We start from the raw sequence: 22,672 nt of genomic DNA on the forward strand, positions 1-22,672 counted from the left end.
AAGGCCAATGGGCTGGCTCTGCTGAGTCACTGCAGCAGATGGAGACTTTCTGGACATTTGTCCCCAGAGACGCTTCACAACTAAAGTAATAGATTGCTGTTACAAATCAAGCCTGGTTTGGATGAGGAGATAGTCTCATCGCATTTCTTTTTCTTCAGTAAATACATTTTATCTCTCCCCTTTCTGGGTGCTGCTGATTATTACCTTTTCAAGAAATTCTTGGGTGCCTCTGACAAATAATTTCTAAAAATAAGTTGTTTGTAAAGACAGAATTGAGTGTCCTTCTATTTTTCCAGTTTGCAGGATGATATCCAAGCTTCTCAGTGGGATGCAGGGTCTCTTCACCATTGAAGCTCCTTTTATGGCACAGAGCACTACTACCATTTCCCAGTATACCCCATTTCCTGATTTTTGTACCTGCTGGGAATGCTGCCTCTATAATCTTGCTAAAGTAAATGGATAAACCCAGGATGGAGTCACTCATGCTACACTCCAAATGAGTACACCAAAATTTCACTAACTTCCCGCTCTGGTTCTCCTAGGGAAGGAAGACATAGGTCAAACAGTGCTGAGTGTCCAGCACAGATTGCCTGAGCACCTCTAAGCAATGCTGTTTGCTTCCTCTAAGGAAAGTTACCCCACTTTATCCAATCAACAAGCCCCCTGCAGAATTTTCTAGGTCTAGCTTACTTTGCTCAACTAATAAAATGTTTTAGTTTTGGGGGCACACCCACAGACCTCAGGAGTGACTCTTGGCTCTGCACTCAGGGAGCATTCCGGGTGAGCTTGTAGATCAGTTGTGTGGAAGTCCTTTCTATCTGCAATATTGGATACTGCCCTTGATTCACAAATTGTTGAGTAAAAATCTACCAGATCTATAGAGTATCCGTTAAAGAAAAACTTCCACAGACGTCTGCTAGTCCCTCACACCCTTTAAGGGTAAAGTCACGTTGTCCAGTTGTGCACCCAAGGCTGGTGTCTGCACAGGCTGCAGAGTGTGGTTTTTACATCTCTCTTGCTGGATTTAATTCACTTGCTATAGTTACTATATGGCCATTTTCCTCAGCAATGCTGGGCTTCTTGTGGGCATAGTATGGGATTCTCTGTTTTGTCCCCAGAACCCAGCACCTAGTTAGTCTCAGATTCACAGTATGTGCATTGGTTGTATATTCTGGTGGAATAACTGGTGCAATATAAAATGAGTCAGAAAGAGAGGGACAAACATAGAAAGACTGCATTCATCTGGGGAATATAAAGTAGCATAATACGAGACGAACACCCAAGAAGAGTCGAGATAAGTACCAGGAGGTTCACTCCATGGCTTGGAGACCAGCCACACACGCTAGGGGAAAAGGCAGCTCAGATAGAGAAGGGAGCACCAAGTAAAGGGTGTTGGGAGGATCCTCCCAGGATGAGAGATACATGCTGAAAGTAGATTATAGACAGAACATGATTGACACTCAATGCCTCTTTTGCAAACCACAGCACCCAAAAGGAGAGAACAAAACGTAATGCCATGCCACAGGGGTGGGGTGGGATGGGGGGATGGGAGGGGGTGGGAGGGATATTGGGAGCACTGGAGGTGGGGAATGGGCACTGGTGGAGGGATCGGTACTCAAACATTGTATAACTGAAACCCAAGCACAAAAATTTGTAAGTCTACAACTGTACCTCATGGTATTTCACTAATAAAAAATTTTAAAAAATTCTCCAAATCCTCAAAGTATGGAAGCATATTGAAAAAACAGTATCCCTAGGTATAAAATTATACCATTCTTTAATATTTTCATAACTCATAATTTTAGCAATAAAAGGTATGTGTATATTTAAAGAATACTTTTCTCAGTTTTTAACTATTAATCCACAGAATGAGTTATTTATTTATTTATCAATTTTGCTTTCTTTGGCCACACCTGGCAATGCTCAAGGGTTACTCCTGGCTCTGCACTCAGAAGTTATTCCAGGCAGTGCTCAGGGCACAATTGGGGATGCCAAGGATTGGACCCAGGTTGGCTGCATGCCAGGCAAGTGCCTTACCTGCTGTACTATCGCTCCAGCCCCAGAATAACTTATTTTAAGTTACTTTTCATTGAGAACTTTGGATGATAAAATAAGTGGTGAGGAAATTATTGACTTTCATAAAAGAAGCAAAATGAAATAAACATTTTCTGTAAAATGATGGACATACTCTCCTCAGATATAGTAAGCACACAGAGATGAACTGAAGTGGCAATAGGAAACAGGTTTCTATTGGATCTTTCTGTTTTTCTCTCGTACTAAATGCCAAAATCATTTCTAGCACTTACAGTGAACTGAATGAGTTAATCCTCACAAGGATGTCCTGAATTGATAATACAGCTATTCGATTTTATAGATGAGGAAACTGCAGCTTAGAGAGAGTAGAGAGTTTGTCAAGGTCACACAGCTAATAAGGAGTAGTGTTCAGCGGCCCAGAGGTAAGTTGTAGGAAGTTGTAGGAAGTCTGTATCTCAGATCATGGCTTGTGGTATCTGAGCTGTGGGAGCCTCTCTCTGGAAAGCACTGAAACAGCCCTAATCTGTTGCATAGGCTACAGGAAAGCTCACTTGGCAGCACTGCTCTGGGAGCCATGAGCTGGGAGAGGGACAAAAACCAAACACATTTCACAAAAACAACTGCTTCAGGAGTTTCTAGTCACAACAATATAAGTACCCCAGTGTGAGAGGATGGGGTGCTTGGGTGCTAGCATCCTAGGTCGTTCCTGGACTGTGAATTCAGGCACTGACCTGTGCTTCCAAAGGAAGAGGCAGGTAAGTCTAGCACAGAGGCAGATCAGGAGGCTGGTACTGCAGGTTTCCCAGCATGTGGCCCTTTCTCCCTGCACCCACTTTCTGTTTACCCCGTGCCAGCACCACTCACCACTCTGTGGTCGTGCACAGTCCTTCCGCCAATATCAGCACCCCTCCCCATGCCTAATCAGGTAAAGTGGAAGGGGGAGATACTGCATCATCTGAAAATTACTGAGTGTGAGGACTACTCTCTTAATTTTTTTTTTTGGGGGGGTGGGGGACACATCTGGTAGTGCTCAGAGGACCATACGGGGTCTCAGGGAAACAACCCAGGTCGGCCATGTGCAAGGCAAATATACCCACTGTGCTATCACTCTAGCCCCAGGGAGGACTATTCTTAATAGAAGTTTCCATTTCATATTTCTTCCAGTTGTTCCTATTTAGTATATGTTCTTTTTAATTTTTCTCCTTTCTTTAGTATCTGTATTGCAAACCACAATGGCCAAAAGGAGAGAGAGAGAGAGAGAGAGAGAGAGAGAGAGAGAGAGAGAGAGAGAAACAGACAGAGAGACAGAGAGACAGACAGAGACAAAGAAACAGAGAGATTCAGAGGTGATGAGAGGGAAAGTGGGGACACTGGTGCTGGGAAATGTACACTGGTGGAAGGATGGATGCTGGAATATTGTACAACTGAAACCTGTGAAACCTAATTATTAACAGCTTTGTACAGTCTATCTTACAGTGATTCAATATAAAAATCTTAAAAAACACCCTTTATCATAGCTTTGATGTTCAAAGTATTTGTTTTCTCCCAGAGATATAGTTGACATATAACATTATATTATTTTAAAGAATAAAATGGAATAATTTGATACATGTACCTATTAGTTTAAGCAATACTTGCTAATCTATTATATAGCTAGACTTAGAAAATGAGTTTTTTGAAATTTAATTAACATTTTATTTCAGAGTTTAACAACTCTTTAGTGAATCATCAATAACAATACAGCTAATTTAGTATAAGATGTTTCAGTTTATGTGTATTTATAAATCATATTTAATTAAGATATATGAATAGGAAATATTTTACATATTTTGAGATATTTCTCATCAATATAGTCCATTACAGGAAATCTCAAAGTTGGTTTTCTAAAACCAGTCCATGAAAAACTGGACTCAGGTTTTATTATGGATTGTTGTTTCAGTCTATAACTAATCTCTTTGACATTAATATCTTTAATCAACACTTGAGAAATCTCTGCATTCAGAATATTGAAGAGAACTAAGACATCATCTCCATTCATTAGGCTTATAATTTCTCAATAGCTTAATTTTGTCTTTCATAAGATATTAATGTTTTACCAAGTCTTACTCTTAATCCTGTTAATTATGAAGTTAGAATTTAAGAGTGCATGAAGAAATATGCAGAGGCAGTCTATTTCATAGAATTGGAAGTTAAATTTACAAAAGGTGCATCTAAGAATTTCAGGGTTGCTCAAATGCTGATGTGCATCTGAAAATATTTTCTGGACTTAAATCAAACCTTCAGGGGCCTGTAGCTCTAGTTTCCTTGGCTTTGTGGTCTTATGAACTGAGGTCACTGGCTTCAGACAAAGGTACACATGTCAGCAGAAAAAAATGTGTCTATTTATCTGTGACACACCAAACACCTCATCTGAAAAGAGCATAGCAGTGCATGATTCTGACTGCTGCAGTGAATCTTTGGTGATTAAGTTCAGAAAAGGAGCAAAACCCAAGACAGCATAGCATCCGGGGTATAAAATTAAGTATCATGACTGTGGCCCCAAAAAAGAGATCAAGTGAAGATTCAAACTTGTAAGATCTGGGGGAAGCAGGAAGAAATTTAAAAATACAGTATTCCAGCAAGGGGTTTCTTAAGTATGACTTAGGGAGATCAGGAACCAGAAACACATCCAAAGATCTAGAAAATCACTAAGCTATAGAATTCTACTTTCACTGCAGCTACTTTACCTTCACGAATGACACTGAACTGATTTTCTTTAATAAGGTAAAAGGAGACAGTCTTCCTAACCGAATGGATTAATGACAAAGGTCTTGGAAGTGGTCAGACTTAAATATTCAATTTTTTTTCTTTTTTTGATTTTTGGGTCACAGCCGGCAATGTTTAGGGGTTACTATTGGCTCTGAACTCAGGAATTATTCCTGTCAGTGCTTTAGGAAACCACCTCAGGTGTTGGGGATTGAACCTAGGTTAGCCGTACATAAGGCAAGAATGTTTCCCACTATACTACAGTACAAGATTTTAATATTTTAACATGGCAGAGAATACCACTATGCCCAAAGTTTCCCTGAAAGCTGTCCACACGTATCCTAGGATGGCATAATCTTTGGACTGGCAGGACAGTAGCAGCAGGTGACCAACCAGGCACCAGGTAGTTCCTTTACTGTTTGTCTGATCTAAACTCTGGAACAACCACCAGGAGTAATTCCTGAGTGCAAAGCCAGGAGTAACCCCTGAGCATCGCTGAGTAAGACGCAAAAAGAAAAAAAAAAACTCTGGGACAACTCTAATTGGTCTAAAGTTTTTTTTTTATTTGGTGGGAAGGAGTTATTTTGGGGCCACACCCCATAGTTTTCAGAACTCATCCCTTGCTCTGTGCTCAAAGAACACTTCTAGGACTGCTCAGAGGACCATATAGGGTCCTAGGGACTAAATGTCAAATGAGTGTCAGCCACATGCAAGGCAAACACCTTATCCACTACACTATCTCTCTGACCTCTATAATTATTTTAGGTAGCCAGTTTCTTCTTTAAAAAAAAACTACTTTTATTTTGAGTTTAGCATCTGATTTAAGTATGGAAAAAAAAACAAGAACTCTGATAGAAGAAGGGACGTGAGTTCTGGGTAGTCTGTTTCTGATTTGCGTGGACTAATGTCAAAGCGAGACTGAGCTGCAGGGCGCAGGTCCACTGTGCTCCTGGTGGCCTGTCCATCGTGCCAAGGATCTCAGATTGCAGTTCCCATACCCACCGCACCACCTGGCAGACACTGCCTCTGTCTGAGCAGAACCCTCAGAATCCGGCCTTCTTGACTACCACCTTTTATGGGGCTCAGGATGGCACTGAGAGGCAGTTCCTCTTCCTGGCATGGCCCACCTATACAGAGGAGCATACCCAGGATCTGCTAGCAACCCAGAGAGAGTCTCAGAAGGACCCTTCTAAGAACCTCCTCCCATTCTGAGGGAAACTCATGAATGAAATCTGAGCGCAGAGGAAATCCGCATGGAAGACTTAGTGAGACCCTCCTGAGGAGAGAGTCCCTGCATCAGATCAAGGCTTTCTCTTTCCTCCAGTAAAGCCCAGTAAAGCCCACTCCAAGAAAGCCTCTCTTTGCTCAAAACCTCCTCGTTGCAACTTCTCTCCTAAAGTTGCCAAAGATCCTTCTGTTTCCCAAAAGGAAAGGTAAATCTAATGCCCTTTTTTTAATTTAACGCCTTCCAGCTTCCATGTCATAAAATTCTCACCACTCGATGACAGGGACGAACTTCCCACTCTGGGGCTCATGGAAGCACACAGCCCCGGTGGGCTGCGGGGGGTAGGGCCAGGCGGCAGGCTTACCTCATACTCCTCCTTGAAGCCATAGCCTTCTGCACACTTCATCTGTGTGATATGTTGGAGTAAGTCCGCCACCCGGATGGCGGGGTGAAGCTGCCCAGTCTGGTAGGGTACGTCGGCTGGCTCACGCTTCTTGTAAGTGTGGGACTGCACCAGGCTGCTGGTATCACTGGCCATTGTGTGGGTCTCATCTGGGGAAAGAAAGCCCGTGGAGAGAGTGAGCGAGAGCCAGCGGCTTTGGGATAGGGGGTCACTGAGAATGCTGCAAAGCTGCCGCTGAAGCCCCTCAACCTAAACCTGCAGTAATCCCTACAACTGCTCAGCGACAAGGAACTTCAGTGTTTAGAAATTTAAATGGGATTGGCAATACTGACAGGAATGAGGCAGAAATCTTTGCTTTTACAAAGCAGTCCAAACGATATGTTGTTTTTAAAAAACTACTTGGGAAGAATGTTTTAAAGCTTTTTGGTGCTAATGTTCATAGAAGTTTGCATCTGAAACTTCATCAAGGTCTGGTCCAAAACCAGTCTTGTATTCATCCAAAGATTTGTTTACTCGTTTGTATGATGGAGTAAATAAAATTCTATACAAATGTTCTGTGAGCAAAATAAAAGTGCACAGAATGGTTTGGCTTATAAAGCTAGCAATGAAAATGGGGACTTATACATGGGGCAAAAAAAATTAAAGTAGATTTTTAAAAAAGGGGCACTTGGTTTGATGAGTCACTTGGCATGCTCCAGGATCAGACAGCTTGACAAAATATTATGAACCAACACATCACACACATAATGTTCTATCTAACATGCAGGCCAACACACAGCAGAACCAGCTGGCTTTGTCAGAATCTACAAATAAGACACACACCCCCATTCCCTCCACACCTTTTCCATGGGGCGAATGGGGGAACTTACCATTTATTGGCACTTTTAAGAAGATACATATCAGGAGAAAAAAGGAGGAGAAAAAGGAAACAGGGCATAAGCAATAGAATGGTGTCAATAATTACAGGTAGTTTTTTTATTTTGTGCTTTAGTTTTACAGTTAAGTTTTCTGTTCTCTGGTGGTCCTAGGGTAAGATCTCAATTCTCCCATCCTGTTATCAGGGAGGGAATTTAAGCACTCAACGACAAAAGGAGGTTAAGTACTATCATAATTGCTTTTCATCTCCCATGAACCAAGTGAGGACTAAAGTCTTTATTTGTATTCAACACATTTTTTTCATTTGAATTTCTTGAATAAGTCAACTAAATTGAACTACAAAATTATGTTAAAATATGGTCAAATAAGCCTAAAGAGGCTGTATTTCAGTCGACGACTACTAGTGAATTAGATTAATGAACTGCAAAAATTGTTTTAAGCAGGAAAGTGCTATTAGATTAAGAATTCCACATTCTACAGGTTAACTCATTATCATGCTGAATCCCTTTAGTCATTTATGATTGACGATGTGTCTCCTCAAAAGATAATGTCACCATCACTTAAAATGAAAATGTTAAATCAAAATTGATTTTTAGGGATTAAAAAATTCAAACATAGAAGGATATGTTCCATGTAAAAATTAACAAATTATTGATCTACAGTGAATTCAGCTATAGTTATTTTATTATTGCTTTAAAACAGAAGTTTGGCTCCAAAGAAACTCGAGTGAAACTGCAGGAGATGGACCTAATCTTGAAACCTGGCTTCTATCTGCGTCACAAAGCACCTGGGGATGCATGGTATGAAAGGTGGCATACGAGTGTGTAGCTATGTTGCTGTTGCTGAAATGGCACCTGGATCACTACAAGGTGGCTAAAGACACAAAGACAAAATAAAAAAGGGTGATACGTTGATTTTATGATTGGTTTTTCATTTGGATTTGCTTTGAAATTTAGCAATTCATATGTTTTCATTTTATTAAAATAGTCACAAATAAACCAGGAAATTTTCACAGCAGATTTGCTTGCTGGCAACTGACAAGTTCATAAAGTGGGTACAGGAGCCCCGCTGAAATACTGAATCCAATGAGCGTTTTAGCTATTCCAGCAGGAAGTTCTGTTCAAGGAACTAATATAAATGGAACATTAATGAGTTTCCCTCCTGTGTCTCTCTCCTTCTTTCTGTTTTGGACCTTTGGGGATGAACATAATTAAAATGCCCTCCATTGTGGATTGACCTTCTAAATATCCTCAGATGAATCACTTGGGCATTTCTCAAGGGTAGACTGGCATCAAAGCAGTGCTCTGATCCCAGGGCAAGGTGCTTTTGGAAGTTTTAAATCCACAGAGCTGCACCACTGTCACCGTTGTATGTATCATATCCTGCTGCTGCCCTATAACATCCTGGTCTCCTTCTTAGTGTGGACAGCAATTAAACACTATTGAGATTGTATCAAAAAGCGTATTATTATCTCGTACATAGATATCAAGCAGGAAATAGAATGTTTCTTGTATGTTATCTGTTATGAAATTGGGTCACTTATACTAGAAAGGATTCTTGATTCTACCAAAATCAGTGATCAATCAGTTTCCCCTGAGTTTGGCCCAGCATTTGATTTCTGGCACTGTATGGTCATCTGAGCCTTTCTGGGTGAAGTCATGGAGGCCCCCAGCAGCATTGGGGTGACCTGGAGGATTCCTGGCCCCAACAGGGTCTGAGCAACATAGCATGCTGAGCCCTTACCAGTACCTCCATCATCACTGGCCAAAAATTACTGGCGGAGCCCCAGATCTTCTGAGCACTGTTTGTGAAGCCCCCTCAAAAATCAGTAAAAAGAATTACTGTGAATAAAATGTCATTGGTCACTAATTTCCCATATTTGTTTATAATAACCCAACAATGTTTTGTAAATTAGAATTTGTGCCTTAGAGGACACCAGAAATAAATTTGCTTGCTAACAGTTCTGATGGTTTACTATAGCACTGTAGCACTGTAGCACTCTCGTCCCCTTGTTCATTGATTTGCTCGAGCGGGTACCAAAAACGTCTCCACTGTGAGACTCGTTGTTACTGTTTTTTGGCATACTGAATACGCCACAGGGAGCTTACCAGACTCTGCCATAATGGTTTACTAAGTACTGAAAATTAATTCTACGTTCTTTAATAAGCTATCTTGAATTTTCAACAGACCAGATGAAAATCTTGAAATGAGTGCTGTGTTTTTGAGGTGGGTAGATCTGTGTGTGTGTGTGTGTGTGTGTGTGTGTGTGTGTGTGTGCACACGCGCTTGCGGGTTGTAAGGATAGGATGGTTGTTAGGGAAGTATGTAAAGGCACACTAAAGCTACATGCATTAGAGCTTAAACCTTATCATGTGATAACACAAAGGGGAGGTACTAGATGAATCCTTCTTGTGTTATCATGATAAAGTGCAAGTCCTAGTCATTCATCAAGCTACAAGTCACCTCACAACATTTATTTTTGTCTTAATGTAAATTACAATAGACCTATTCCCCAAAGGTGTCAGCATAGATGTAGCGCTTCTCCTCTTCCACGGTTACCAGTGATAACCTCACTGATCCTTACTACATGACATCTAGATTAACACTGCACCGAGAAACAATTCCCAAACACTGCTATTTGTTACACTGTGACATATATAAGCCAAACAGAGCAGTTATTTGTTGATCTGGCTGACTTATTCTTCACAATGTGCATTGTTTTTCGCTACTTGAGTGGTCTGTTCAAGTGATTTTCTCTTCGTAAAGTGATTCCCTCTTGGCAACCCAACTTTAAAAGATGTCATTAGTGTTCATAATAACAAAGCAGTGACTTTAAAATGATATTTGTTTAATAAGCTCATCTTGATCCTGCTGTGAAATCTCAATGTCTTCTTCCTTCTCCCAGGGCATGTCAGCCCGCCCTCCCCACCACAGCTCCCAGTGTTGGACATCTTTGAGAGGAAGCCCGGAATGAAGCCACCTGATATGAAGGAGTCTCAAATCTTCGCCTATCAAAAAATTCCACAAATTTCAACTACATGTAGGTTACATTTTTCAGGTACCTAAAATTAGCATGTGCCCCTCATGTATAAAACTAATAAAAATGCAGTTCCTTCTTTCCCTTATAATTGGCATTAAAAGGGGTGGGAACTTAGTGAGCTTTGTTAGTCCTCAAACTGATGCAAATTGAACAATTCTGGGGTTTTGTCCATTTGTACACATCTGAGTTCATTTCTGCCTTAGGCAACAAACTGGCATAACATCATAGGGTGAAAAAAATCACCCTTTATACACCAATGGCAACAACTTAGAGAAAAGAGAAGCACAGTGGGGGGAAATTAAGATCACAAAGATACAAACTCTTGTAAAGAGAATTAGGAAGCAGAGATCAGAGGACTGGGGCTGGGATGCTGGTGACAGTGGCTGCCTTGAATTCATCTGGGCTGTGTTCCTTTTCAGTACGTTAGTGATACGAAGCGGAAACAGTCAGGACACTCAGGTTATCCATGCATCTCCAATGAAACAGCAGCTCAAGCTTCTTGGGCTATCCTAGTTAAGCACTAGCATTTTTTTTTTCAACTCACCCTTCTTACATTGGACAAATGAGCTTTTTCCCCCATTTAACTCCCTGCTGGGAACATTTCATACTTTCAATGCCTTAGCCCCACTGGGCTAACGTTTTATTTCATTTCCAGTGACATCTGACACACAATAAACCATGTGATTATAAAGTGCCATCTTGTCATTTTGCTGTTGAGAACATCAGCTCCTTTGAAATGCCACTGTGTGACAGACACTTTGGAAAGCTCAGGGTGCCCTGAGTGGCTGTGAGGAGGGGTAGGGGGCCAATACGCTATTGTGATCTTTTTTTCCTGCAAAGCATTTGGCATAATTAGAAAAATGCTATTTTCAAAATGGAAGTTTTTAGTGCTTAGCTATAAGTGAAAATAACAAGAAGCTATTTTCACTTTTATGACTGTCACATTGGGTAGAATTCAGCTGTTGGAAGTACATAGCTGAGCCATCTCATACTGTGCTTTTCCCTGGGATCAGACCTAACTTTAAATTCTGAACATAAAAAGGGAGCATATTGGAGCTGGGATTGTCCATTTGAACCTTTCAGTATCATTCCCAACAGACATGAGGCAAATCCTTCTTAAATGGAGACTGGAAAGTTTTCTTTCTTTTAGTCCTTCCCACCCCATTCCCCTGTCTCAGGGCCACCCGCCGCCCCCTGTCCTGCTTGTAGTCTCTGATTCACATAGAATCAAACTCCAGTCTCTTAGAGAGTGGCTGATGACTTTCTAAATTACTCCTGCAATAAACTGGGATAAAGGGAAATGTTCTCACCTAAAATTGCAGTTGGCACAAATGGGTCTGTCATACATCATAAGCAGGTCAATGCAGAGAAAGTAAAAAAGAGAAAGAACAGTAAATGATTGATGAAAGGCCCCCCCACCCTAGTTCCCGTAGACAGCCACAGAAAGCATCGGGTTACAACACATCAAATATATTAAGCTTCCAAAGCATCATGGACAGCAAAGTGAATACTGATTGGTTCTGAATGCTAAGGAGGTGATGAAGAAACGAGACAGTGGCGAGATCCATTACCTGGATAATAGGAATTAGGTACCGAAGTGCTCAGTGTATTCGTTTTCATTGTAAAGGATGATGGTGAAGACACAGCTGCAAGTGGGAGAGAAAGATGAGTCAGTGATTGTCAAGAGACCCGTAGACAAAGCACCGAGGTTACTCAGAGGGGGCTGTAGGAAAATCAGAGACTTACCAAAGTCTACAAGGTCAATATCACCACCCTTACTTCTCTGGACGAGTTACCTGTTCTTTAGAGGACAGGCACCCTTTTGTCACTTAAGACTTTCTGAAGCCACAAAAGAAGGGGAGAAACCTACAACCACAGATACAACTTTGAATCAGGAAACTCAACACATCTGTAACCTAAATGATAGTGTTTTGTAGTTTGCTACATCATATCCATCCTTATATTTTGAAAATTCCCATAGTGCAACAACCAGCTTTATGAAAAAACAAAGGTGAGGCTTCATGCATGTCACATTGATGACAAAAACTGCGGGTCTTTAGACTAATCTCTTAGTCTGCTCAATCCTTATAAGATGCTTGTTTTTCTTTGAAATAGTTCACTGACATTCTTAAGTTTTAACTACTACACCTGCCCTTCCTTCTGGTTATTAAGAGGGAATGTCAAACCCATTTAATTGATCTGGTTCTATTAAAAGTAGATATTTCTTTTTTTAAAAGTGGTTTGCTAATTATCTTAAACGTTTTAATTGATAAGTATTTTAAAGTCACTTTCATTTCATTAAAGTGCAAGGAAAAATAATTTGAGTGTGCTTAAACACTCATTGGTTAAATTTCTAAAAGTCTCAACTCCTTTGATGTACTTATATGTACATTTATTTATTTTATTTTGAATTTCTCATCATGATACTAATCCCAAATACACCATGTGCTACGGGAAGTAATATCAAATGGGTTTAATATGTATGATCAGATTTCCTAGGGAAGCTTTTAGTTCCTTTGGGATGGTGTTTTTAATCTGTGTTTATAAGTTTGAAGTGCAGAATTAGTAAATGAAATAAAACCCAGAATTTAGATTGTCTGTTAATAATATCCCCCACCCCCCGCAATTGAATCACATTGATAATGCATGTAAGCTTCCAGGAAAAAAAGAGAAATTGTCAATAATGTAAACAAAATCTTTAGCATCCATATACAACATACTAGGGTTAGTGAGAATAATATCTATTACCTGCATACATTTTTCTGTGGGTGGTAAAAATGTGCAGAGCAGATATAAGAGAACTACGTTTATTTTGCCATTGGCTGGATAGTTGGTTCAGGAGTTAGAACTCAGACTTGCATGCAGTCACCCCCTATTTAATCCCTGTCACTGTGTGGTCCTCTGAACCCTGCTGGGAGTGACCTCTGAGCACAGAACCAGCAATAGTCCCTAAGCACTGTCTGGTATGGTCCAACTCCACGTCTTCCCAGGAAAAGAAAAATATATTTAAAAAAACTTTCATTTAAAAGAAAAAGGGTTCATGCCCAGCATGCAATGGCACAAGGAAACACCCATGGGCAACTGTGGCAAAGCTCAGTAGGGCCATGTGATGTCACACATAGGGACACCCACAGCCAATCTTGGCAGAGCTCAGAAGGGCCACGTGATGCCAGGGATCTGATTGAGGATCCCACATGTGCTAGGCTTGTGTTCTGCCTCTACAGCTGTCTTCCTGGACCTATACTTTTGTATTTTAGTATAAATATTAAATGTGTCCCAACTATACATATTTACTTTTCTCTTTAAAATTCATTTTAAAAGGCAGCAAAACACATATCTGCTTTAGTGGATAGGTTATTCTCTCTCTCAGAAATATGTTCATCCTTAGTTTTGAATTCTGTGATCTCATTTTTCTCATTTTCTCATTTCCAGAAGCTACTCACCCACCACAGCTAGCATTTTCTACCAATCCTAAGAGATCTCAAATGTATCCGGATTTGGAGCTGTAAGTCTCGTGGTCTAATGCTAACTTGTCCCACACGGTTTCTCCCTAGTAACTGCTCTTATTCTAAAGGCAAGAAGAACATATTAGGATAAAGATCAACACTGGGAGCACCGCTGACGAACCGAATTTGATGAAACCTACTGCTCAAACCTATTGCTCAAAGAGTGGGAGGAAACACAGGATCCCTGCTGCTGTGTTTCTTCAGTTGCCTTTATTGATGGGAGATGCACCAACAATGCCCAGTGGTAGATGAGCCATGGAGACCCATTCCCGTTTCTTCAGTGGTTTTCATTGCCTGGACATTTTCAGATCTCCAGAAACACATTCACTTTTTATTTTTTAAAAGTAACTGCCAAATTAAATTTCCTGTCTGGAGGCAAATATCCTTTGTTGTTCAAACTTTAAAGGCTAGAAACTACTAATGTAAGCACACTGCTCTTTGGAAAGGTAAATTCCAAATAAACTTATTCTGAGGAATTTCACCATGAAATAGAAAATTTGAAACATTAATGGGTTATCCTGAAAAAAAGAGAATATATATCTGTGTCCTTTTCATACTGACATTCTAATAACTGCTCCTTGGTAGAAAGGACTTCTCCCACACTAGCTTGCAATAAATGCATCCTAAGTTGCTTAAGCTTGAGAGTTATACATGCATCATCATGTTTAAAAGAAAACTGTAATTGATATCCAATTTTTCTACTTCAAAAATGGGATGTAGTTAGAGGAATACTGCAAAACTACTGCTTCTGCTACCTACATCAGAAATGGCAAGAAAGTGCTGAGGATGAGGCCTATTATCACTGCCAGGGTTCAAGATATTATCTACTTTGCGGGGCCAGATGCCGTACCTGGATGTGCTCAGGGTTTACTCCCAGCTCTGCATTCAGGTATCACTCTTGGTGAGCTTAGGGGACCACATGGATTGCTGGGGATTGAACCTGGGTTGGCCATGTGAAAGATAATCACTTTACCCAATGTGTTACTTGGGCACCCATGTGATTGTCTATTGAGGATCTCTCCACTGAATGAGCTGTGCATGTAGAAGATGCGAATGTATAGCCTTTTAGTAGGGTAAGTGGGCAGTTGTTCATACCATAAGCAGAAGTAATTGCCTGAACTCTAGTGGAGCCCACTGAAGAAAGATGTGGCACAGAGCAGCATGTGGATAGACCAAGTGATCTTTCAAGAGAGAAGGGTAGATGAGGGGGCAACAGACTCAGGCCAATGGGGAAAGGAGGTCACAAAGTATACCCTGCCCACATTTGTATCAACCATCTCCCCAGAAATAATATTTCCGCATCTTGTAATCATGGGGTCCCAGCTTTTATATGTTTTTATTATACATGTAGATATAACTACCTATTACCAATAAGTAGAGTGGCAAAAACTACACTTTCATTCTATCTCCTTGCTGAATATGCAGTCAGAGTGAGGAAGCATTCTGTAGGCAGGATTTCACAAGCTCTAACAACCTGAAGCTAGCAGGGCCTCGAAGCACAGAATCAGGCAGACACCATAGCACTTACTCCAGTTGCGGAGAAGATCACGGGGGACAAAACAACTGTTCTGTTTCTGTATTTCAAAGAATCAAGTTGCTAGCTTCCAAAAACAATGCCCTGTACCTGGATACAGGTAGTAGTGTGGGAAAGTATTAGCTGAGCTTAGTTAACCCACCTAGTGTGAAATTTAAGACTTACAAGTAGAAATACAGTTTAATTTATTAATTGCTTCTAATAGCCCTATAATAAAGGCAGAACCTGTCAGCTAAACAAATAAACAATTAACTTGTTACTGCCATTTAGATAACTGTTTTTATAACAGACTTTCCTTGTGTAATTCCACACCTGGCTAGCTTACAAATCGGGTCTAAATACCAAGAAGAACGATAAGAAGCAGGTGCCTCTTACAGACACAGAATTGTGATTTTCTGTGCTCTCTGAACTGAATTACCACCATGAAAACTCTCTTAAACAACACAGGTACACAGAGATCTTTTCACAAACAATGAAAGGGACTGGAAAAAAATATAATAATTCCTTATGGAATTATTTAATTTATTTTTTAATTTCTCAGGATTTCCTAGGATTCAGGAAATCCAGAAAGAGGCAGTAAAGGCCCAGAAAGGTATGCACTTACATCTCCCATTTAGATTGTGAGTGTCCATGAATGAGAACGCCTCGTCACAGTTTGTGCCTTGCTCAGCATAGCTCTTGTCCATGGAATTCACCATCACAGTCATCTCCTGCCGGGTGCTGCTCATCGTCTCCTTCCGCTTCTTGGCTAGTTTCCTTAGGACAAAGAGATCATCATATAGTCACACATGGGAATGAATAACGGAGCATTTTCTTGTGTACTATCCAATGGTCAGAATTATCTCCTACTGGATTCACTGTAGTCATCCATAACATGGACTTCTGATGTCTCTGAGAAGTTAGGTTCTCTGCGAGCTTGCAGAGGCACAGGAATAACAAACACTTGTTACATATCACAAGAAGGCACTGAGATATTAGTAATGTAGAGCCTAAAACATTACTTTGCTTATTCTACAAAAAGCAATGAAAATGGTCAATCACTTACATACAACACAACCATCACTGATTTGTTGACAGGCACTTAGAACTGTTAAACTTTTGCTGAATTATTTTTACATCGAGATTCAGATAATAAGTCTCTAAAACCACTAAATATTTGCCAAATAAGACTGAAATCATCCAAGAATGACTCCAAGAAGCATATTGGATAACTAAAGAACACAGAGAAAGAATAAAGCTGTGAGCATAGGACCCAGATGTGTTAGAGGGCATATTCTTAAATCTCATCTGATTGTGGCACTTAACTAATTTCAGGTCAACCTAGATTACTTCTTCATTATAATTTATGATGAGCAGAAGGTCAACAAAGATTCAATAGAGCACAAGGCCAATTTCAATAACTTTTGGTCAGGTAATATTCTTTGATAAGATTAGCAGAGAAGTTAAGTCTCAGTGTTTCCTCTGCGGAAGAGAATGAAAACGGTGGAGGAAAGCAAAGAGATTTCCAGTTTTCTGGAGAGGGCTTCTTCCTGGCCTCTGCATCCTGTTCATTTTTACCACTAAAATCTTGTAATATAAAGTTACTCCCATTGGATGAAAGTCAGGAAGACTGATGTACAAATAAATAGATCACATTTTTATAGCTCTAATTACCAAAGATTGTGATTGTCACACACACACACACAGAGGGAGAGAAAGAAAATTAGAGATACTTATGGAGAAAGTAACAGCGAGAAGCTGCCATGTGTAAGAGCTAATCTAATTCTGCTCAAGTATTAACAGAATACCAGATATTTCCAGTAAATCACCTTGACTCTGACTGACCTAGGACAAAGCAGAATTTAAAATGAGCCATACAATAAAAATCACTCTCATATTAGGTGATTGGTAATGCAATGTAAGGCACTGAAAACATTAGACCATATGGATAATCTTTATTATTATTTCCAAATGCCACATAAGCCAAATGCTTTCTTGCCTACAGTTATTATAAACTTTTAATTTCATACTCTGAAGACAGAAGGGTTTCACTAATAAATTGTTGCCCTTTATATTGCTTTAGTTCTTGGAAAAAATAATATATTTTTAAGAAGGAAAATAAAATTCACCCATAACTTGTATGAATACAAAAGCTGTAAGGCTCCTGAAGTTAGCTAGCAGTTTGGAATTTTTCTCTCACGAGCACACAGACCACGGTCTTTCTCCCCACAACTTCCTTTTCCAGGCTGTGCCATTCTTTCAGTCAGAAACTGGCCTGAATGTTCCCAACAGGTGTTCAGGACAGAAATATCAGCAGGCTCAGGCTCCATAGCTGCAGTTAAAATAACACATTTTCTCTCCACTGTTAACTCATTGTAAGAGCATCTTTGGACCACATCCTCACAGGAGCACTGTGGAGGACTGAGCTAATTAGCTCCATAATTCAAGCAAAAATCATCCCTTTCTTAGTCAAATTTCTTGGCTTAGTCTTGGACTGTTTTATGCAGATAATTGCTTCATTCTTCTCTTGTTCTGCCTCTGAAGAAAGATCATCAAGTTTGCCCAACTTCTGCTTTGTCTTTCCAAGCTTGCTTTCCTCTAATCTTTTCAGTTCAAGAAATAATAGCAAATATGCTTCTAGCACTCATGTTAGTGGGAGGTAGTGGCAGATGGAGGTAGTAGATGTATATATCTCCAAAGGCTAAGCATGTATATTTTCTAATCCTCCACATATACAAATTAATTTCAGTGATCCCAAGTTACATTTTGTGCCTTTTCCCAGCTCAGCACAAAAAAAACTTGTGTAGGATTCATGAGAGTCTGCTCAAAGAGGTCCAGTCCAATATTCATATATTTGAGTTCATATCCATTAAGCATGTTGTTTTAAAAATTTTTTTGTTACCAAATCTTCAAAATTCAGAGATTAAAATGTCCTTCTTTGATCAAATTCTCATTCTCACAACACATCATTATAACAAAATGCTTCACTGAACAGAAAGGGCATATAAATTAGTGACTACAGTGAAAGAAAAGATGGTGTGGTGGGGCTTAGAGAAATGGAAAGTGAAAACTGTCTCTTAGCTCCTGCAGAATGTTGTCCCATGGAGAGCTGAGACATTGTAACTTTGAGGAGAAAGTAGAAATTCAGAATTTTACATGAACTTTTTCATCTTTAAGTGTTATCAAAAATCCAAATTTAAAAAAAGACTCAAACACAATGTGACCCAAATAATGCATGTACATGTTGGCATTGCTGTGTTTCATTAATAATCACCCTTAGACAACTGTATTGGGACAGAAGGTTATAAGAATATACAATCCTATGTGAATTACTCTACATATGAAATCTCAATTACTCTTACGTTTTCAAGAGTTATTTTTTACAGATGAGGAAATTCAATCTCAGAGAAGTTAGGTTACTTTGCCAAAATGGTGAATCTGAACTTGTATCTCTGATCTTTCAGATATCAAAGGTACACATTTTAGAACACGATGTTGTCATTAGTAATTTATTTAATTAATTTACATTTCCTTGTGCTATCATTCTGCGATAGCACAGTGGTAGGGCATTTGCCTTGCATGCAGCCAGCCCGGCTGAGCTGGGTTTGATTCCCCTGCCCCTCTTGAAGAGTCCGGCAAGTTACTGAGAGTATATTGCCCTCATGGCAAAGCCTGGCAAGTTACCCATGAGGTATTCAATATGCCAAACACAGTAACAACAAGTCTCAAAATGGAGACATTACTGGGCCCACTCGAGCAAATTGATGAACAACAGGAGGACAGTGTTTGACAGACATTTCCTTGTATTATAATTGCCACCAAATTGCCTTTGAGGAGGCAAATAATTGCATATTCTAACACTTCAAACATAGTATCTTAAACATAATAAGCAAATACTATCTTGGAAACAGTATAATAAATTTACTAACATCAAGTCAATGTTTTACACAAAGAAGGTAGTATTCAATAATGGTTAATTATATGGATCATTTTCATGCTAAAGTATTTGTAAGGGGAGTCCTTTTACAATATACTTATCAAAACCTACTTGTTTTTTTTTTTGTATCTTAGAGTCATTTCTTGGGATCTTCATTTCTTTTTTTTATTGAACCATCAGCGGGTAGGGCGTTCGCCTTACACGCGGCCAACATGGCCGACCCGAGTTCGATTCCTCCGCCCCTCTCGGAGAGCCCGGCAAGCTACCGAGAGTATTCGATATGCCAGACACAGTAACAACAAAGTCTCCAATGGAGACGTTACTGGGCCCGCTCGAGCAAATCGATTGAACCATCATGAAATAGAGCTTTACAAAATAGTTCATGATTGCATTTCAGTCATACAATGTTACAATACACATCTCTTCAGCAGTTTAATCTTCCAGGACCAGTGTCCCAGTTTCCCTTTGACCCCTTCAAGCCACCTGCGACCCCCCTCCATTCCACCACAGCCTGCCTCTAAGGTAGGCACCTATCTTCTCTCTCTTTCTCTCATTTTAGGCATTATGGTTTGTGATACAGATGCTGAAAGGTAATCATATATATTACTTTACCTGCTTTCGACACTCAGTTCTTGTCCAGAATGATCATTTTCAACTATTATTGTCATAATGGATCTTCTTCTATCTTATCTACCATCCATCTCCCACAACATTGACCAATCACTGTCCATTTTCCCTGACATTGGATATTAGTGTCATACTGTTTTATTTTTATATCCCACAAATAAATGCAGTCATTCTATATCTGTCCCTCTTCTGACTCATTTCACTCAGCATGGCACTCTCCATGTCTATCCATTTATAGGCAAATTTCATGACTTAATTTTTCCTTACAGCAGTATAAGTATTCCACTGTGTAAATGTACCATAGTTTCTTTATCCATCTGTCTGTTCTCGGGTACTCAGGTTGCTTCCAGCTTCTGGTTATGGTGAATAGTACTGCAATGAACATGGAAGTGCAGATGGTGTTTCTGTTGTATGTTTTTGGACCCCCATGGGTAAATTCCAAGAAGCGAAATTGCTGGGTCAAATGGGAGCTCAATTTCTAGTTTTTTGAGGAATGTCCACTTCATATATCCTGTTTCCTTATCAAAGATTAGGTGATTGTATATTTTAGGAACTGTGCCAGGATATTCAACTCTATTCTTTTGGTCTGTAGATCTGTATTTATTCCAATACCATGCTGTTTTAATTACCTCTTCTTTGTAGTAAAATTTAAAATTGGGAAAGGTGATGTATCTCATTTTCTTTTCCCCCAAGGATTGCCTGAGCTATTAGTGGGGGTTTATTGTTCCATGTGAATTTCAGGAGAATTTGATCAAATATTTTGAAAAATGACATGTGTATCCTTATAGGAACCACACTGAGTCTGTATAGTGCTTTGGGGATGATTGCCATATTGACAATGTTAATTCTCTCAATCCATGAGAAAGGAATGTGTTTTTAGTTTCTTGTGCTCTCTTTTATTTCTTAAAGGGACACTTTTAGTTTTATTTGTACAGGTCCTTTACCTCCTAAGTTAAGGTGATTTCTAGGTACTAGATTTTCTTTGGCATAATTGTGAACAGGATTGTTTCGTTAATATCACTTTCTTCTCATTCATTATTTGCACATAAAAAGTCATGAACTTTGGGGTATTTATCTTGCAATCTCCCACTCTACTATACAAATATATTGTTTCTAGAAACTTTTTGGTAAAAACTTTAGGGTCCTCTAAGTATAGTATTATGCCATCTGTAAATAGTGAGAGTTTGACTTCTTCCTATCCTATCTGGATGCCCTTAACATCTTTTTTCTTGCCTAATTGCTATAGCACATATTTCTAGCATTATATTGAATAGACGTGGTGAGAGTGGGCAACTTTGTCCTTCCCTGATCCTAGAGAGAAGAATTTTAGTTTTTTCCCATTGAGGATAATGCTTGCTGTGGGTTTGTGGTAGATGGCTTTCACTATATTGATGAAAGTTCCTTTGAATCCCATTTTGTTGAGAGTTGTTAATATGAACGGGTGCTGGATCTTTTCAAAAACTTTTTCTGCATCTCTTGATATGATCATATGGTTCCTATCTTTTCTTTTTTTTGATATGGTGCTGAATGACTTGCGAATGCTAAACTATTCTTGCATCCCTGGGATGAATCCTACTTGGTCATGGTGTATGATCTCTTGGATGAGTCTCCAACTACTATTATGCTTCTATAAATGTCTTTCTTCAAGTCTATTAGCAGTTGTTCCAAGTATTTTGCTGGTCCCTCATTGTAGGATAACATTTGTTTGCCCTTCCTTCCTGGCCACAGGGAACTTTGGTTTGTTCATTGCTCCCCCAACCTATCAATTACCTTTGTCTCCTGATCAGACTCTGTTGATTTGTAAATATTGTTTTTCTCTTCTCTTTAATGTCCTTTGCGTGGTAGTTACTTTAGAGCAATTACTTTTTGTATGGACACAGGAAGACAGTTAAAAAGACAAGCCTGTAACTTGGGAGTTAATTGACTCCAGATAATATTACCTCCTGGATAACTGCTCTCTCGACTCAGTTGCCCTTACTTCCTTACTTCCCCAAAAGCAGGGTCCCCGATGAGGGACTGGTTGGACCCAGGGCAAGCTGTGAGCTACCCTGGCATCAAAATGGGCCAGGCCAAAGTGCCATAATGCTTAACTATAAGTTAAGAGCATAGTCATGAACAAATTCTGTCATGATCCAAAAAGTAGTAACTAGATTCAGACCCTGCGAGGGTTAGGAATGATTAATCCAGCCTGAGCACTGTAGTATGAATCTGTGGTGAGAAGTCCCAGGAGAGTCGCCCTACAAGCCTAAATGTGTCTATTACTGTGTCCATACAGAATGGTAAATATTAGGAAGCAGAATTAAGACGTTAATTAAGTTACTGGTCCAAGGAGAGGAGAAACAGGCCTTAAGTGCTGTTCTGCCCTTGTGGGCTGCAGCTGGTCAGAAAGGCTTGATAAACATGTTGATTGTGCTTCCCGAGGGTAGGCATAGTTTGGGAGGTGTGGTTCTAGAAGAAGTGGTTAAGGTGGTGGCTGCAGAGTTGGAGGGGGAGAGAGACAGGGGGGAGAGAGAGATAGGGTTACTGGCAGAGTTGGGGGCAGAGGGAGTATGGAGTGAGTAAAAAGAAAGGCAGTGTGATAGACAGTTGCAGGCAGAGAATTGGAGAGAGTTGTGGTCAGAGGTGGAGAGTGTTGTGGAGCGAGTTAGAAACAGAGCATTGGAGAGAGCTGGGAGAGAGTTGGAAAGAGTTGGGGGCAAGTTGGGGAGAGAGTTGTGAGAGTTGGGGAGTTTCGGAGAGATGAGAGATGGAATAAACAGCAACTGA

General features: G+C 39.9%; 1 protein-coding gene across 7 annotated transcripts in view; it reads right to left on the minus strand.

Moving 5' to 3' along the window:
• The window catches only part of PTPRM (protein tyrosine phosphatase receptor type M), an 890,665-nt gene that overhangs the window by 147,109 nt on the left and 720,884 nt on the right, over positions 1-22,672 (minus strand). For 4 of the 7 annotated variants that reach the window (XM_056137858.1, XM_056137855.1, XM_056137854.1 and 1 more), the window contains 4 exons: positions 15,968-16,119; positions 11,895-11,969; positions 11,634-11,660; positions 6,369-6,556 (listed from right to left, as the gene is read on the minus strand). In XM_056137858.1, the coding sequence (XP_055993833.1) occupies positions 6,369-6,556; positions 11,634-11,660; positions 11,895-11,969; positions 15,968-16,119 (442 nt within the window). The remainder of the gene's footprint in view (positions 1-6,368; positions 6,557-11,633; positions 11,661-11,894; positions 11,970-15,967; positions 16,120-22,672) is intronic. The other 3 variants (XM_056137857.1, XM_056137856.1, XM_056137853.1) reach the window with 1 other exon arrangement.

Source organism: Sorex fumeus, unplaced genomic scaffold, assembly GCF_029834395.1.
Source record: "Sorex fumeus unplaced genomic scaffold, SorFum_2.1 ptg000128l, whole genome shotgun sequence".
Lineage (NCBI taxonomy): Eukaryota > Metazoa > Chordata > Mammalia > Eulipotyphla > Soricidae > Sorex > Sorex fumeus.